The 19,014-nt window shown below is 49.0% G+C and overlaps 1 protein-coding gene across 1 annotated transcript in view; it reads right to left on the bottom strand.

Moving 5' to 3' along the window:
• Positions 1–19,014, bottom strand: part of LOC148835629 (protein mono-ADP-ribosyltransferase PARP4-like) — a 29,196-nt gene that overhangs the window by 8,847 nt on the left and 1,335 nt on the right. Inside the window, exons 4-29 of the mRNA XM_088914298.1 lie at positions 18,438–18,633; positions 17,991–18,078; positions 16,720–16,798; positions 15,957–16,055; positions 15,395–15,553; positions 14,891–15,028; positions 13,802–13,975; positions 13,328–13,479; positions 12,579–12,716; positions 11,796–11,894; positions 10,797–10,980; positions 10,421–10,568; positions 9,581–9,723; positions 9,344–9,475; positions 8,909–8,995; positions 8,407–8,571; positions 7,888–7,931; positions 6,619–6,700; positions 6,137–6,274; positions 5,614–5,797; positions 4,888–4,958; positions 3,980–4,167; positions 3,287–3,386; positions 1,933–2,103; positions 1,005–1,085; positions 816–896 (exon numbers count right to left, since the gene is read on the bottom strand). Coding sequence (XP_088770424.1) covers positions 816–896; positions 1,005–1,085; positions 1,933–2,103; positions 3,287–3,386; positions 3,980–4,167; positions 4,888–4,958; positions 5,614–5,797; positions 6,137–6,274; positions 6,619–6,700; positions 7,888–7,931; positions 8,407–8,571; positions 8,909–8,995; positions 9,344–9,475; positions 9,581–9,723; positions 10,421–10,568; positions 10,797–10,980; positions 11,796–11,894; positions 12,579–12,716; positions 13,328–13,479; positions 13,802–13,975; positions 14,891–15,028; positions 15,395–15,553; positions 15,957–16,055; positions 16,720–16,798; positions 17,991–18,078; positions 18,438–18,633 — 3,321 coding nt within the window. The remainder of the gene's footprint in view (positions 1–815; positions 897–1,004; positions 1,086–1,932; positions 2,104–3,286; positions 3,387–3,979; positions 4,168–4,887; positions 4,959–5,613; positions 5,798–6,136; positions 6,275–6,618; positions 6,701–7,887; positions 7,932–8,406; positions 8,572–8,908; positions 8,996–9,343; positions 9,476–9,580; positions 9,724–10,420; positions 10,569–10,796; positions 10,981–11,795; positions 11,895–12,578; positions 12,717–13,327; positions 13,480–13,801; positions 13,976–14,890; positions 15,029–15,394; positions 15,554–15,956; positions 16,056–16,719; positions 16,799–17,990; positions 18,079–18,437; positions 18,634–19,014) is intronic.

Raw genomic sequence — 19,014 nt, forward strand, 5'->3', positions numbered from 1 at the left:
GTTCTCGTTTACGGTATATCAGTTTGAAACTGGCCACCTCTTAACCTTCATCATAGAAAACAATGTTATACCAGCAATTAAAAACTGATGATATTTATATACTATATTTCATCCCTGGAGACCCACTACGCCCACTTTGTCCATCACTGAAGCGCAGAATGCACCCATTATACACCAGCAGTCCCCCGACAGCGCCGATCAGGTGCAGAATGTGCTTGAACGATGTCACTAAGGGGGAAACGTAGGGAGGCGAAGTTGTTTGCAAATCCGAAGCAGAATTCAGCCCAGACACTGTGGTTAACACCCCTACACTCAAGAATCGTGCCACGGGATATTTTTTGAGCTGTCAAGTCAGGGACTAGGCTTCATCTGGAGAGTGGCGCCTTCTACAATGCCATCTCCGGGTGTCATCACGCTGAGGCACTGGTGAGGGACTTCTGGACCAGAGGGAAGAGTGTCCCCTCTTGCTCGGCCGACACCGCCTTCAGCAGCAGCTGGCTTTTGGGAGAGGTCTCGCACGCCAGGACTGACCTGGCCCGGTCGTGCCTCGTTTCTGGGATGTGAGGGGCTCAGACTACGACCTGTTCATGATGCCATTAGGTCCCACCCAGAATCCCACCCAGAATGTGTCCACCTCATGATTCCCCGTGTGTTTCCACCTATTTCTGCGTGAGTTAATTGCTCAGTGCTCATGGCTCCTGGCGCTGCAGACTCCCGAGGAGAGCAGCACTGCTGTCCGCTGTTGGCTGAACATCAGCCCAGCGGACAGCAGCACACCGCCCAGCAGCTGCGGCTCGGGTTCCGCCGGGACTCGCCTCGTGCGCCGATTCATCCACGTGGAGGCTCCCCTCTTCGTAATCTCTGATGACCGCTCTCGCCGCGAGCGTGTGCAGCAGCTGGAGAGCGACAACACAGAAGCCACGCGTCACAAGGGCTGGAACCAGAGAAACCCGGGCCGGCGATGTCAAGATGTTCACACGCCACGTCTGCGCTTCTCGTCTTACCGTGCCTTTGGTCTTCTGGAGCTCTGTGGTGGCGACCGTGGTCTCTATCTCCTGATCGCTCACCCTGCCCATCAGAGTGGCCTTGAAGGCAAACAGAACAATCACTCATTCTCCAGCCAGGGGAAACACGTACATGGTCTAGAGGGATGTCTTAGAGCAATTATAGTCCTCTCAGTCCTAAACAATATTAATGAGTTATCCGAGGGCAGTCATTGTTGTTCCACTGCAAGCGTCCTTGGTCTGAATGGCCGATGTGATTTAATAACACTAACAACAGTCTCAAATGATATCATTCCCTTTTGGATGGTTGGAATAAATACAAGATCAGGACCAGGCCAGCTTTTCCTCTAGCACTTCAGTACACTGTAACCTTTCCCACATAGTATCTGTATGAAGAAAATTATGTCCAACCTGTGCAGCTTCAGTCATAGAGTGGCACCTCCCATTCAATTCTAACCCACATCTTAAGACCGTAATCAAATTAATTATTTACATCTCTTAAGTCTTACATCAGATGCCGTCCGGAAAGTACCAGGAAAACCTCCTGCAATCGGACCCTCAAAGCCAAGAGTGGGCAAGTCTTGCTTTGCACACTTCCTTCAGGACATACGGGGCATAAAGCAAACTTCAGCTGCTGCACTCTCAGGTTAAAAAAAAAAAATCTCTGACTCTCCACTCCCAGACTGCTGCATGCTGCTACACTAATACTGCTGGACGCTTTCTCCACTGGGCAGCCTTCTTCGATTTCTTATCGACGTGTCTGCACGCCCACCAGATTTAGTCCACGAGCACGTTCGCTTCCCATCTGCTGAGCCGATCCAGAAAACTGCTGAGAGGCGGGGAGTCCACCGCTGACCGGAGAGCGCCCTGAAGTACGAGCGCGGGGAGCGAAGGCGCCGCCCGGCCGCCGAGCAGGAGCCCTGCTTACCCTTGTGCAGTGCGGCACGAACCCGTAGACGAGGAGGCGGCAGTCGCTGAAGAGAGAGAGCAGCTGCGCGGGGGCCTGGACAGGAGGGGGCGCTCTGGAGCGGAACTGCTGCCACTTCACCGACACCGAGCTGCAGCCGGGAGAGGCCATGCGCTTCACCTGGGCCGTCACCTGGCAAGGTTACAGCACAGCGAGTCTCTCCACACGTGCGCCGCAGAGGAGCACCCTGCCCAGCATGCCGCCACCATTCCCTTACAGTTACAGCCCTTTCCAGGATGTGATGGCCATAGAGCAGCCATTTGAGGGCGCCAGAGAGACAGCTAAGTAGACTGCTCTTGTTATGTAAATTAATAAATAGTTCCTTACATGTATGCAGTGCTTTTCTGGACACTCCACTCACAGCGCTTTACAGGTAATGGGGATCCCCTCCACCACCACCAGTGTACAGCCCCACCTGGATGATGCAACAGCAGCCAGAGTGCACCAGTATACTCCCCACACACCAGCTCTCAGTGGAGAGGAGAGCAGAGTAATGAAGCCAATTCATAGATGGGGATTATTAGGAGGCCATGACTGGTAAAGGCCAGGGGGAAATTTGGCCTGGACACCGGGGTAATATACTCTTTTTGAGAAACACCCTGGGATTTTTAATAACCAAGGAGAGTCGGAACCTCGGTTTTACGTCTCATCTGAATGAAAGGACGGCACCTTTATTTTACAGTATAGTGTCCCCATCACTATGCTGGGACATTAGGGTTCTAATTTAATCCAAGTTTAATTAATTAAAATCTCCCTTTTATTCATTTGGCAGACGCTTTCATCATCTACATTAGCACGGGAGCTGTGTTTTCCCGTGGCGTGTCCTAGAAGTACCTCGCTCAAGGGCAGTGCAGACGTTCTGCGTCCACAGCCCTAACGGCCCCCCCCCCCCCACTGCTGCTACAGAACAGTGCTGCCTGACTGGAACAATCACACGTGCTCATGGGGGCTGACTACAGAGAAACCCGGCAGAAACGACGTGTCTTTGGCTCTCTGGGTGCAAGCAGGCCTGGGAAGGGAATGATGGCAGCTGCTCGGTGCTGTAAAGCTGGTACAGTATATTTTGGGGTGTGTAGCCGTTTAGCTGCCCCAACCTGTAGGCTGGGTACTGCCTCCATGTGTGCTGAGAGCTCCAAGGGAATGGGGGGTTTCATTTGCTCCCTACAAGGCTGGGGCTGGAACCTGCCCGGACGAGGCCGGCATTTTTTCCGACGTCTCAAGTGTGGCAGACGAAATGGAAAAGCGCAGGTCTAAAAAAATGCAAGTCTATCAATAGACTGAGCTGACCCCCGCGTCCCTCTCCACGCAGCCTCACCTTCTCCTGCCAGGTGTGCTTGGTCTTTGCGTCGAAGAACTCGTGGGCTCCGCCTCCGGCCTGAGCCAGGGTTCTCAGCATGTGCCTGTTGGCTGCGGACCTGAAGAAAGGGACAGAGAGCGTTGGAAATCAGCACTGCTCAAGACGAATCGCTGCACTAGAGCAAGCAGAGCACGAAGCAGGATGGCAACTGCGCGGAAGTGAGAAAAGGGAGGCACTTCTTCACACAGGGGGGGTAAGGGAATATATGCACTGCCCACAGTCCCCTGGGGCTTATCTGTCTCTTGCCCAGAGACTCCTGCTCCTGCTCATCTGCTGCACTGTGTGAAACATTGTGTACATAGTGTGGAAGTGTCGTCTATTCTATCGTACATGTCCCGAGAGACCAGCGCAAGCATGGATCCCAATGCACATGCACATATCTCAAAATAATACATACATCTCTCTCTCTACGAGGTCAGTCAAAGAGAAGGACGAGACTGAAGCCGAAAGTGGCACACTTGCCCGCTGGTCCTGCCTGAGGCCTGCCCACATCAGGCCACAGCGAGGTGAACAAACTCGTTTCCTGCCCCCTGACCCCGAACACCACACAAGCACAGGTGATGACGCCGTCCTTCCGGCAGGACCCTCGTGACGAGCCACTGATATCCAGGAGGATAGCCCGGGGCTCTGATCCCAGCACCCTGTCCTTACCCGACGCCACACGTGAAGACTCTGGTGTGCGGGACGTTCTCCCTGGCCAGCTGCAGGGTGAGCCCCTCGTTCTGCACGTGTCCGTCGGAAATCAGGAGGAGGTTCCTGACGCCTCGGGAGGGGGCCAGGAGGCTGAAAGTGCGCAGAGGCCTCCAGAGCTCAGTGCCGCCCCCCGCTGGTGGAGCGGTCTGTGCGAACAGGAAGACAAGCAGCAATTCATTTCAGAGAAAGCGAAATAAGATACTAAACAACGGAACTACGCCCAGGTTACATCTCAATCAGGACAGAGCATGATATAAGAGACACTCTTTATGTCAGTGTTCACACCCAAAACCAGCTGCTGTGCACAGAAATTATCATAGAGAGACAATGACTTTCAAAGGTCACAAGAAAAGGTCATGAAATATATCTAAATCCCTGTTTGAGTTGATTGGTACTCTGAAGTCTGGAACCTTTTTTTCCATTAAAACACTGTTCTGTGGTTCCTGCTCATCTAAACACTTGGCAGTCCTCACTTACCTGTTAGAAAAGCTGCCCGGGTTTTACAGGAATGGGATACAAAGGGAAACACCAGACACGTAACACTTACGATGTCGTGTGACACAAAATGACAAATTCACCAAAAAACAGGATTAACTATTTACTGTAGATAAATAACATCAGTGGACATTTAGGATGAATATCAAAGAATAGATTCATAAATAAAATCAGTGCTCCATTTCCATCAATTTTTCTTCTTGCCATAGAACAATTTAAAGTTGCGGAATCCAGCATCAACGGAATTCTACAACATTTTAGAATGACTTTGTATTGCGTGTACAGGTATAGTTCAAATATAAAATATTTTTGTTTCTTCAGATTTTTTCTTACATTGGGATTAAAAGCCGATCGTATCATTCAGTACTTACCATTATAAACTTCTTGGCAGCTTCAAAGGAAGATTTACAGTCCTGGGAGCAGAGGAACAGTTCCTTATAGTCTGTAACACACAAGAGAAATGAGCACAGTCATCAAATTCTAAGAGCTTTTCTGGCAGGACCAATGAATCACTGGGTTGCCAAAGCAGTAGCAATCAGGAAAAAAAAAACTTTTACAGACACTGGCAATTTAAATATATTTTTCTTATGTTTTCATTATAAATGTTTTTTTTATAATGGCCCTGGTGTGAGTGTGTTTGTGTCTGTGTGTGCTCTGCAATGAACTGGCATCACGCCCAGGGTTTAATCCTGCCTGGCATGCATTGCTTGCCAGGATAGGTTGTATCCCTATAGTTAAAAAATGGATGGATGGATGTTTTTGTTCTACTTATTATTGCTTTGGCAACACTCGCTCAATCAAGCCAATAAAGCTCTTTGAATTTGAAAGGGAGATCTGTACCTGGGTTGTTAACATCATGTCAATTATCTCCTTAATCACATTATGTGTGATAACTGTTTGTACTTCATTTTACTTTTCTATTAGTGGGCTCTGAAGCAACATCAAGTCTAATGTTGGTTAGGCGCTTCCCACTAAAAAGGTATAAAATCCGTTCGCTTATGAACGACGAAGCTAATTTTGTTTTCGAGTAGGGCCACAAGAATTTTAATATCAAGGAGTGTCCCAGCCTTTTTTTTCCTCACAGCTGGCTGACCCACCTGTCCCAAAGAAGAGCACGTTAACTTTGCAGCTCAGGGCTTTCAGCACCAGCAGAGCAATTTTCCTGGCGTCCTGTAGTGCCGAACCCCTCATGGAATTGGAGGAGTCCAGGACAATAACAACCTCGCCGGCGCCCACCTCACCGCTGGATTCGAACTCGGGATAAAACACCAGCATGCACGCCTAGGGAACAACATCAACCAGACAGACGCCATTATGCACAGACAGCGTGTGGAGTAGTTCCGGAGTAGCACGAAGGTAGGCACCTTCGTGATCTTCCTGGAACAGCAACTCCACACAGAGGTGCTGTCCAGACAGGTGAGGTTCAGTGGAGGTGGCAGGAACGAGACTCGAAGGCTCTTAATAAATGAGCTAGAAGTGGTACAGTGGAACAAGAGCCAGGCACTGCAACAGGAGCAGGAGGAAGAATGACGATGCAAAATGAAAACCGCGGAGCCAGACTTCACAGCACGTGGGGAGCAAACAAGGATACCTGTGGCACCTGTGGCATTGCCAGCTCACCTGGCTGTCTTTCTCCGGGTGATTCTCCACCCACATTCGGGGCAGGTGCATCTCAGCCAAGGTGATGGACAGAAGGAAGCCATCGGCCCCCAGAGAGCTGCCTCCCTCTGTGCTGATCACAGCCTTGCACTGCGTTTTCTGAAATGCACCAAACAGACCCAATGAGCAGGGATGCGGTATGGAGCCAGATTAAAAAATTCAAAGCTTAAAAACACAATAAAGAAACTAAAAAAAAACATGCGTAACACAGGCACATTTGTTCCACTCGCTGAAAATGCAAAAGGCATTTCTGGACAAAGAAGCATTCCACAAACCCTATTTTATCAGTGGATAAAGACAGTATGCTTGTTCAGCTCCTCATGTACAGTATGTACTGTAAGTCCTTTACTGTAACTGTATACTGTACTGTCCACCACAAGCCATAGAAGTGTGCTGGGAGCTTTCACACTCACAAGAACACTACAGAACACATGAACCAATACCTTGATTTTGATCTGGTGTGTTACAGAGCGGATGTCTGTGATCTCGTAGGGCATTTCAACTGACATGTCCAGGGCAAAACACCTGCAGATTACAAACAGCCCTGTAGTTTTCAGATGGATTTTAAAATGAGGCCTTTTGAAAAAAGATTTAGTTTGTCCGATTCAGCAGGTAATGTAGCGACAAACAGCAACAAAGAGCACAGGCATGCCCAAAATAAAAACATTACCATTGTCCAGGGTGATATGGCATTCAGGATGTAATTTACAGTAAACTGACGAAAGTATTCAGATCCCTTAACGGATTTCACATTTTCTTCCATTAAATCACAAACTACACCACACACTCAAAGCAAAAAACAAAAAGAATAATAAATAGATCATTAATATGAAAGAAAATTGAAAAAGTCATGAATTCAAATGCTTTGCTGTAGAATACCAAATCAATTTGGGTGCATAAAAAAACCTTTACATGTCACACAATTAGCTGAGTATGGTGAAGTCAGTAGATCTGGCCATCGATCCCCACTGAAGCAGCCAGGCAAGGAGGGAACTGGTGAGGGACGCCACCGTGTGGCAGATTGCGATACTAAAAGTTACCTAGTTCTGTTTCTCGCCAGCAGAGGCTGGGAAGCCTGTCAACGCTGATGGGAACATATAGACGGAGCAAAGACCCGACAAACCTCAGAGAATAATCTTCTGCAGTCCTAAAACTGAGGCAAAAATTCACCTTTCGACAGGACAGTGATCCAAAGCACAAGGCCAAAGTTACACTGGACCAGTTTAAGAACGAGAAAGTGAATGTTCTTGAGTGACAAAGTCAATATACTGACTTGAATCCTGTTTACGGTTTGTGGAAAGACCCATCAGCAATCCCCAGGCAACATGAGAAAGCTTGAGCATGTCTGCCAGAAAGAATGAGCAAAGATTTTACCAAGCCAGTGCACAAAGTCAGTAGAGACTTACCCAAAAAGACTTTGACTGATGCCAAAGATGCTTCCACCAAATATGTAGGTCATGGACATGAATATTTATGGAATAAACATATTGCATATTTTTCTTTACTTTTTTTCTGACATTTAATGCAATTTTATTCACTTTAGAGGCCATCAGTTTGAACGTTCAAGTTCTGAGTAAAATATTCCGTTTTAAAAAGGTGTACTCATCGTTTTGTAATTTCACAAAATGGGAGACCATAGGAAGGGGCTGCAATCTTCTGCAAGGTACTGTACAGTACAAAAAAACAATCCCTTTCAATAGCTCATAACTCACCTCTCGCTCTCTACCTCATTCACAGCAATCTTGCCCACTGTGTCCTGGGGAGCAGGGAAAGAGTGGTCATTCATTATCTCATTATTTGTGAAGGGTGTGCAAAAGATCACAGGCATGGTGCGATGTCACACATCGTTAACAAGCGACTACTCTAAATTTCCTGAAGTGTCCATCTGCTCAACACCTCTATCAGTACAAGTGATTTAACAAATATACTTCTTTCTTGGGAAACAGGAAAGGTGACTAGATGCAAAACAGAGAACGTGTCGATAGCTATTTATCTTGCAAAATAAACTTTACTGTCATACAGAAAGATAGCAAATATGCTTAATCTATCCAAGCTGCTTTCAAGTGGATATCTTTTTGACACTAATATAGGCTACACAGCTGAGCTTGTCGGTCATCATACGACAGAAATTTTAAAAACAACTTCATTTGCTTGTCAAACGGAACTTTTATTATTTTATATATGTTGCGGGCCTTGTGATGCATTCCGGAACGGCCAAACCGGGCTCGTACCTGGGTCCTTTGGGTGAGGGCGTGGCTCTGTTGCCATGGCGCCACGCTGCCAGGCAGGCGGAAGGTGATGTCGCCGTGACTGACGGTGAGTTCTACCACGTAGGTGATTTTGATCAGCACTGTGGACTCCGGAGGGAGGTTGCCAACACTAATAGTGAACACATCCTAAAATATCCAGGAACATTGGAAGACGCTCAGGCCCTCAGCCCTTAAGGCACCATGAAGTTTCCCTCACTGACCTAAGATATGACGTTCTCTCTGTCCCCAAGCACTAACATAAACAATGCCAAAGCAGCTGAAATCCTGAGATAGTTTTATACTAATATTAGCAAAACCCAAGACTTAAGATCAAGCATCGGCCCAAACAAAATGAAACAGCTCCATTTTAAAACCCAACCATCAAGAGGGAATGACAGAGTTAACAGAAGGCGAGACACACAGATCAACGTGCTGACAGACCAGACAGACAGGAGGAGCAGGCAGAGAAACATGCAAGGCCTACAGGTGCCTCCTGGTCCATGAGGTAAGCTCCGTGCCCCTTCTCAATGGCCTCTCTGTATTCTCTCCGAGCCTGCTCCTTTTCTTTCACCTGAGGGGGGGGGGGAAGTGTAAAACACGGGGATTTTAACACAGAAGACGGCAAGGTCCAGAGACAGCGATGCTCCGTGCCATCGGCCGATACTCCACACGGAATTCAGTTTCAGGAGACTCTACCCCAGCGATGGCACGATTATGACTTGCAAGATTTATGTGTAATAGCACTAAATCATATTTCATTCCCATAGCTATAAACCTGCTCAGTTTGCACAGGTAATGATTGATTGTTTATTTTATTTTCATCATGTATGCCCCTTAGGTATCTGTTTCACTATTTACCCAATGGAGTGTCCAGAAAAGCACTATATAAGCGTAAGGAATTATTATTATTAATTATTACCTCTCCCACCACGTGCTTCCCGTTAATGAAGGCCTCAAACCCACAAACCGCTGCCGACTCATCCAGGGGAAACACGTACTTGGCCTCTATGGGAACAGCGCTGTGGTTGGTGTAGGTCTGAAAAACCACGACCTGCAAGACAAGCCAGAGACAGGCGGCCACATGTCAGCGTGCAGGTGGGTGACGCGAGACCTGGGCTGTCAAACTGGGGCTCCTGAGCTGTTGGCGCCCCCCTACCTGCGCTAGAAGGTCCATCACTTTGCCTTTGATGTGCACGCGCTGCAGGAGGAGGGGCCGGCCAGCGCTGTCCTGCAGACCGGCGGTCACCTCCCGCAGCGGGTCCCTGTACTCCTCGGTGCCGTCTGCTTCGGGCTCAGACACTGTGCGGAGAACACGGAGTCTTAGAGCAGAGCCCGACCCAGACCCAGACCCACACAGCTGAAACCTCAATGACAGTTATGAATGTCCTTAGCTGAGTGTTTTCTAAAGCCTGTCTAACAAGACCATTAATACTCCAATTTTACAATTTTAAAAACAGGTGTCCATCTGTGAAATCCTCTCTTCAAAACTATGATGGAGAGAGTAAAGTGCTAAAAGTGAATCCATTCCTCTATCTATTTTTTCTACTGGCCTAATCTAATAGAGGTTCGCAGGGGAGCTGAGGCCTGACTCAGCAAGCAACAGGCACACAGCAAGATACACCTTGGACATGATGCCAGTCTGTCTCGATACACACACTGACGCACACACTTGCACCAGGGCCAGTTAACCTACCAGTGTGCCTCTGGACTGTGAGAGGAAACCAGAGCACCCAAAGGAGAGGTACCCCATGCAGATACCAGCACCCCAGGAATTGAACCCAGGGCCCCAGCGCTGCGAGGCAACAATGATAACCACTGCGCCACCGTGCTGCTCAAGATTATCTGCAGCCTACATACGTGTCAAGTGTGAAAGTTGTCAAGTTTGCCAGGCAGAAGAGTTCTGTTAGTGAAGAAAGTTGCCTCGTGATTTGCAGATGATGCCAGAGAGGAAAGCTCCGCTGTGTTCTGTTTTCTCCCAGCTGCACAGGTAGCTCACCTGTGTCGAAGGTCAGAGGCTGCTCCAGCTGCTGAGCGGACACATCAACAGAGGGCTCAAACTCCTTGACCTGGTCATCGCACGCCGAGAACTGGACGACGTACTTCAGCTGGACTTGGTTCGTATCGTACACCACATACTCGTCATCCTGAAATACACCAACAAACAAACAAACTTTCTATCGCACAGAAATCAAAATGTAGACATAGCAGCTTCCTCATTACACAATCTCTCGTAGACTACGTCTAAGTGTGTTCAAATCATGAGGGAATTACAAAAAGGCCAAAACAAACGGCCGCGGTTCTGTGGCTTGGTCTGTTTCGAGAGCCGACGTGCAGGAGTTAGGGAGTGTGTGGAAGAGGGGCGGACACAGCACCTCGAAGTCGGAAGGGCCACGCGGGGTCCGCCTGACTCCGTGCACGCTGTGGTAGCCCTCGGGTGCCGACACCAGCCTGAAGTCCCTCTTCACCAGCTCCTTGCACTGACCCAGAGCCACGTCACACACCGCCAGGATACGCGTGCCATCAGTGGCACTGGGCTTCGAGTACTTCATACTGGTGCTGCGTACCGGAGGCAAGCAAGAACACTGAGACCAGCCTGTCTGACATGGAGTATTAGTCACACTGTAGTGGTGTATTAATGGAGTATTAATGACACTGCAGTGGTGTATTAATGGACTATTAATGACACTCCAGTGTTATATTAATGGAGTATTAATGACACTGCAGTGGTGTATTAATGGACTATTAATGACACTCCAGTGGTGTATTAATGGAGTATTAATGACACTGCAGTGGTGTATTAATGGTGTATTAGTGACACTGTAGTGGTGTATTAATGGCGTATTAATGGTGTATTAATGACACCGCAGTGGCGTATTAATGGATTATTAATGACATTGCTGCGGTGTATTAATGGTGTATTCATGGCACTGCAGTGCTGTATTAATGGTCTCTCTACAACACTGGAAACACAGCTGTAGAAAACGGTACTACAGCGTGATTGATTCATAATTAAACTATGTTTCAAGAGAGAGGTAAATCAGCAGTGTCCAGTGCTAACTCCCGAGGCACACTGTGGCGTTCCTCCACTCAGGGATGTGCGAGTGTGGAACGTGGAGCGCCGTCGGGTAACGAGGCAGCAGGGAGGAGGACTACTGGGCCTCAGGACGTGTAGAAGGAAGGTGGAGGTGGAGTCAAAGCCTGGGTTGTACACCTGCCCAAGGCACTTCAATCACACTGCCTCAGTCACTTGCCCAGCTGCATATCTAGCTGTATGGGCAAAATGCTGGACATGCTTTGGATAACAACAGTACGTGAGGCGTGAAGCTGTCATGCTTTATTAGGGCCACACGGCAACAAGGGACTTTGCTAACCTGACCGCGTCACTGAAGTAAATGCCACTGCCCAGGGTCCCAGCATCTGTCCTCTCAATCCCGTGTTGCTCCACACCCATCTTCGGCAGCAGCAGGCCCCTGCGACATCAAGAGCCACGCACAGTAAGTCACGGAGCGCAGAGACAGGAAACAGCCGAGCGTCCTGAAACCCACTTCCGTTCCTGAGCTCTCTTACTGCTGATGCGTCGCCCACATCCATCCCCGATCGATAAATCGCATGCTGTATGCCCCCTTAAAAGGAAGAACAAGCCACGCCATGCCACATTTCAAGGTGGAGGTGGAGTCAAAGCCTGGGTTGTACACCTGCCCAAGGCACTACAATCGCATTGCCCAGCTGCATATCTAGCTGTATGGGCAAAATGCTGGACATGCTTTGGAAAACAACAGTACGTGAAGCTGTCATGCTTTATTAGGGCATTACTGCATTACTGCACCACCCACTTGCTTTCCTGGGTTTCAGAATGCTCTTTGTTCCCCTAATGCTTTTTCCTCCCATCTTGTGGCACACCTGGGCTCTTCAGACAAATGAAAAAAAAAATAAAGCAGGAGAGAGAGATCTTAAGCACTCAGCTATAACTATTCTGAAGGCGTTACCTCCCTCTGCACCAGAGTTATTACACGTCTGCAGTCGTAACAAATATCGGAATTAGAAAAGATTCCAATCTATGACATGAAACAAGGAACAGGAAAGGCAAGGAAGCGTCGTGCAGTGAAGAGGCGCCCGCCTGACGGGGCGCGGTGTCCTCGGAGCTCGTGAATCACCTAGACAGGATGCCCACGAAGCTGCCGGGCGCGGAGGCGTGGAGCAGCGGGCGCACGTTCCCCAGCTGTCTCTGGAAGCTCTGCAGCTCCGCCGCCCTGCAGACGCGCAGCGCCTTCTTTATCCGCACTGGCCTGGAACTGAAACACAGCCCCCTGCGTCAAACTGGCCTCCAGCGCGATCGGGTCCAGGCAGGAACAAAAACTCATCTCTTCACATGGCAGTTTCAAGAACGCTTCAAGCAGCCATTTAAAATAAGGAATGCATTTAACATTCAGATATACTCAGAATTGAGGTACTGAATACATCTGAGTATTGTGGCAGCTAGGAGCCCACGCTGGAAGTATAAGGCACAAGGCAGGACAGGACCGGGCCAATTTGGAACCAAACTCAGCTAGAATTGGGAGGAAACCAGAGCACTCAGTATGCATGAACACAGGGGACAGGTGCACACTCCACACAGACGATCCCCAGCCTGGAATCGGACCCAGGGCCCAAAAAGCTGTGAGGCAAGAGCTCTCGCCCCCGAACGAACCATCACGGTGCCCGTACTGTACTCAAAGCTCAATTACATCTCCCACTGCTGTAGGTCATCTCAGTAAAATGATTTGCAGTGAAGTGTGAGCTCTTATTTTAACGCTGTAGTTAATCGATTTGAACCCTGCTCTACGTGGCAAGCTCACCCTTGTGGTGGACGTGGTTTCTCTGCCCCCACAGACCCATTACCCTGTGCAGGCAGAGCCGCAGGTACCTGTCGTGGAGCAGCTTCTCCACGGCTGAGAACTCGGCACTCCCAGGGTGCACCTGCTCCATGCTGCACCGCAAGGCTCGGTATTTGGCCAGAGAGGAGGGAGTGGAGCTCCAGAGCGTGGCCTCACTCACGCTGACGATGTCCCTGATGAGCTAACGGGGAGCATGGGACACAAGGCACTCAAAGGCATGCTTTTCTCAGTTTTAACAAAGAGATGTACCTTTTAGAAAAGCATGATTACAATAAGTTACTTGTAATATTTGGACAATATGTTTTAGTATCCAATTCTTACAATATTCCATTTGGTGTATGTGCTCTAAAGCCACAGTATATGCGTTTGAGCTTAGCGATTATTAAATAACCCCTAAGGCTGTGGCCTGGTATGTGTTTCCTACATGCAAACGGGAGATTTTGCTGAAATATCGTTAATTAATAATCAGGAGAATACAAGAAGCGCGGCCCAGCTCGTCTTGCCTGGCAGAGGTCTCTTTTCTGAGAGAGGATCTTGGCCGTGGGGGTGGGACGGGCAGGGTCCTTGTGGGGCAGGGCTCTGTAGAACTCGGCCATGAGGGCAGCCAGCTCGCTGTGACCGGCCCCAGCGCTCAGAGCCTTCTGCACTTGCAGCAGGGCGCCCTCAGCTCTGCTGACCTGCAGCGGACAGGAAAAGCCAAGCTGAGCGCAGGGGGAAATCCAGAGCAAAGTCAGAAACACAAACGAGGGCCGAAGCCAGGAAGCGGTGAAGAAAATGGGGGAAACGGTCAGACCAGAAGAAGGGCTGAGCGAGGATGAACTGTGAGATACTGCGGGAATAGGTACTCATTAACAGCGGACAGGCAGGACTGACTTCCTGCTACTTTGCGTTGTCATGGTAATTGATTGATTGGCAGGCGGAGCAGCAGAAGCACCGGTTGCCGTAGTTACTCGGAAGCACCTTCCTGTAGTCGGTCATGAACGGGCATGACACAGCGCAGTTTGGACGCCGAGACGCCCATCAAGCAGGCACCTAAAACCCCAAGTGAGGAAGAACAGCTAATTCCTGTAGTTTTCATGATGCAGTCGGAGACCGATGGCCAGACATTCTTCATTTGAAATAACAGCACAGCAATCCCTTGGTACACACAGATTTATCTGATGCAGTTATGAATTTCCACACAAAATGCCATTTAACCTCGCGCGACCCCCAGTCTAGAGCGTCGACAAGCACGTGTGAGCTGCGATGCCTGCCATTTCTCTCTCGTTCACCGTGTTTAAAAAGATCCATACAGCCTTATTCCAAAATTATATTGTTTTGCTTCCCTTTAACTGTTATTGTTTTCCTTATTTATCACAGGTGGAAAAGAACGTCTGAGAGGTTTTAATAGGTTGAATCGCGACTTCAGTTCGCCGAACCCTAGTTTTCCCATGAGGCCCTGGGACAGGCGGCCACTTGGCCTTTCTTGTGTTCTGGTAAACTCATTAATCTCTGCCGGCTTTCTACAGCGTACTGGCCGCTGACTCATCCCGGCGAGCAGATTCCTCCGAACGAGGGAGACGGCACGACGAGTATCACCGAGACTTGCTCACATCCCCAGGGCTGATGGCGGAGACGGGGGTGGCCAGCACGTCGCCAAGGCAGCCCAGGGCCTCCGTCCAGAGCAGCTCCACAAACTCCCCCACCTCCCGGGGGATGGTGCTGCTGTTCAGACTCTCCTCCAGGAGCAGCTGTCGGGAGAAAATGCCAGAGTCAAGGAGGAGCTCCCCTCTCTCGCGCCGCCCTCTTGCCCCACGATGCCCCGCGGATCCCCACGACGGGCAAGGAAGCCACGGAGACCGCGCAACGCAAGTGTCCGCTGTCCGGCCACGAGGCGTCTGCGGACTGGATTCACGCAAGGATTCACCGTGGACCGGTGACGCAAAAACTCTCGCAAGATCGGGTTATCAGGCAGTCAGGCTGCTGTGTACAGCTTTTCACTGTAAAAAGGACAAAGCACTTCTAACTTCAAATCGCAATTTAATCGTACGAATCGCGCCATTTAACAATATTTTCCTGAGCTTCTCGTGCCTTAGACATCAACCACTCGCTCTGACCTCCTGGAGTTTCTCCGAGCCCAGAAAGCGAGCTTCCCCGAGGGGCCCCCCGAGCTCCCTGAAGCCCCGAGCTGTCAGCTCCCTCGTCACCAGCTCGTAGGCCTGCAGGCCAGCTTCTGACGTGGCAGCGAATATCAGGTCTCCTCTGGTCTTCAGCACCTGCCGAGAGATCCAGGGCGTGAGCAGGGGCCGGCAGCACCCTTGTAAAGACCATACCCCTGACACCTTTAAAAGGAACCATTTAAAAATAAAAACTTTGAAAGCTGCAAACGGTTCACATGTTAAGGCAACGACAAACTGGTGTAGGAGCAGAGGCCTACGGTATCATTTAATATCTCTGAACAGCAGAGAGATTACAGTTCTTTCAGATGCTTGCCATTCCTTTGCAAAGTTTTTTGTTAATAAAGCTTTTCATTCTGGGAGGTTTTGTTTGTTGTAAAAATAGAATCTGGTCTAGAACATCCCGGCGGCCGTTTCTATTTTTACAGACGGAGGTTCGAACGGAAACAAGTCGCCGGCGAGCGCTGAAGCTCAGGCGGCGGCAGAGAGTGGAGATCGCGACCTGGCCGCTGCGGCGCTCCCCCTCCCGCCAAGCGACGCAGAACGGCAGCTCTGCGTTCCCCGCACAGCACTGCAGCTCCACCACGGCCACACTGTCCCCCTGAGAGAGAGACAGACAGACAGACAGGCTGCTCACAGCAGCACGGACAGGACTCCTGCCAGCAGTGTGCACGTCTGCGCCGATACCATCCGCGATTTACAGTACTCTCCACTGCACTGCATGTCCTCAGATACTTATTGTAAAGTCTTACAGCAAAGCCTTGTAGAAACTGCATAACAATACTGATTTATTTTTATTTTACTGCACAAACTGCATAGAAATGAATCTTCCTCAAATGCAATCTGAAAACTGTCAGGTGGCTATGTCAACACAGTCAATACTGAAAGTTTATGACTCTTTATTTCTGTCAGTGATTGTACAGCACTTTCATGACTGCTGTGCCACAGATAAGCTATTCCCATCATCCAGGTGGGGCTGCACACTGGTGGCGGTGGAGGGGAGTCCCCATTAAACTTCTTAATATGATTTATTTTGTAAATCAGAACTGTCATTTTGTGCTATTAATATTTTCTATTGGAGAGAATAATAGGGTTAAAATTGTTTTATATTAGGCCATATCTCACATATATAAAAAATGAAAGACTTATAAAACAAATATTAAAGATTGCACTATACCTCCCTGCAATAATTATTACACAATGCTACAGAACAGAGGACGATTAAAGCAGAACGTCTGAATACAGGAAGAAAACAGTCTGTTTACCCTGTCAAAAACAGAATATTTGGCCACCTGGAAATCTTCTGGGTATGTCGGCAAGCCTTTCTCATTCTCACCATAAACCCTAAACAGGAGAGCACACAGCAAAAATGAATAAAAGATAATTATATTAAATAAATTAACAGAAACACATCAAGTGGGCTACTAAAACATGTTTACACTTGACTCTGGCAGTCATGAAAAGTGCTGGCTCTAAAACGCAATCTACATTTCCCCCCGGCCTTTTCCCCAGCAGGAACCATGATCCTGGATCCCAATCCAGGGGTTAATTGAAGTGGAGGCATTTCCACCACGAGGTCTGCACCAAAGTAACGAAAGGTGACAGAAGAAGAAAAACAAACCAATTAACTACTAACTACCAAACAAGCTAGATAGGTTACAAATGAGAAGAAGGCGCTTGGCCCTTCTCATGTCTTTAAATGCAGAACATTACATCTGACCGAAAGCCAGAAGAGTGCATCACTCAGCCAGCACCATCCCCACTGTCCAGCAGGGCGGTGGCGGCAGTATGTTCGAGTTCTGACACTCGTCAGCAGGGACTGGGAAGCTTGATAAGACTGGTGGGCACAGAGGGAGCAAAATACTGACAGATCCCAAAGGAGAACCTGCTTCAGCCCTAAAACCGGGACAGAAATTCACCTTTCAACGGGACTCAAAGCACGAGGCCAGAGGCTTGACAATAAGAAAGTGAATGTGCCTGAGTGGCCCAATCAATCTCCGGACTTGAGTCTTATCAGTAATCTGTGGAAAGACTTGCAAACTGCTGCTCACAAATGATTCCCATAAATCTTGAGAGCTTGAGCACATCTGCCAAGAGAAATGGGCTACAATTGCACTACGCTGGTGTGCAAAATTGGTAGAGACCTCCCCTACAAGACTTGCAACTGTATGTGCTGCCAAAAGTGCTGTTACCAAGTATTCATGGGCCCGAATACTTTTGCAATCAACCTATTTAAGTTTTCTTTTCAATTTTTCCTGACATTTACTAATCTTTCCCATATGTTGTCAGCTGATTAAGACTGAAAGTCTTCAGGTTGAGCATTCAAGTTTTAAACAAAACACTGATTTAAGAAATGGGCATAAGTCGTTTTGTACTTGCAAGGCACTGTACAGTGGGAATGACATAAACCATGAACAAAGTGTCGTAGACATGATCTTATCCTTAATCCTCATTCTTGAGAAAATGGAGACGCTTTTAAAAACAGAGGTAAGGCATCATCCTGTGTTGCAGTTTGTTCTGCACAAGCCTACCACACCTGAAATGGCCTAGTGTTGGGCCTTCCTCAGCCTTCTCTTCCTCATTCTGCTCCGGAAGGTCTTTTGGCTGCTCTCTGGGCTGCTGACCTGCAGTAGACAGAGATCTTCAGTTTCCCCTGGCTTTTAAATGAGAAGCCCGAACTGCTGCCTTGAGAAGCATGTAAATTCAGTGGAAGAAAGAAAATGAGACAGGAGTGAACAGGCTTCAGGGAGTCTTAGAGTAATGTCAGGTGCCCCAAATCCCTTTAAAATAAATCTCTGACTTCAAAACAGTGAGAGTGTCAGGAGACTCAGGAAACCTGCTGTATTGGGCTCTGGGGGCCTCTGTTGCACTTTTTAGGGTCCATTTTCAGCCTTTTAGAAGAAGGAATAATTCTGAGTGAAAAGCGTCAGCACTGCGTTTGACAGCGGGTGGTGAATGGGCCACCTGAGCCGCCGGCCACTACCTGTCAGTTTTGGGGTGCGAGGGGGGTCACGGGGCTGTGGCGGAGCCGGAGAGTACCCTTCCACCGCCAGCAGTCTCCCCTGTTCCAGGCACTGAGACACGTACTCCACCCCCACCACCGGCACCTGGAACCTGCGGATGCTCTTCAGGTGGTTGGAGCTCACGCTGTCCAGGTTACTGACGACGACATGGGTGCACTGCACAGGACACAGGACACAGGACACAGGACACAGGACACAGGACACAGGACACAGGACACAGGACACAGGACACAGGACACAGGACACAGGACACAGGACACAGGACATGAGCGATGCAGGTCTGCTGCTCTCGGGACTGGCAGAGAGCCTGCCGTCGGCACAAGGACTCTGCGCACATCGCGGCCTTTCAGGGCCATAAGAAAAACATTTCTCAGCAAAGGAGCAAGTAAAGGTTTACTCCATGCTGAAAAGAGAAGAAAAGAAACGCAGCTTTGGGAGTGGAGCCTTCTTCGGGTGTGAAGGCTGTGGAGTCTTCTTTGGGTGGAGAAGGCTCCACAGCTGAAACGTTGTTTCATTTCTTCTCTTTTCAGCAGTGAA

This window comes from Atractosteus spatula, chromosome 4, assembly GCF_055471065.1.
Source record: "Atractosteus spatula isolate fAtrSpa1 chromosome 4, fAtrSpa1.hap1, whole genome shotgun sequence".
Lineage (NCBI taxonomy): Eukaryota > Metazoa > Chordata > Actinopteri > Semionotiformes > Lepisosteidae > Atractosteus > Atractosteus spatula.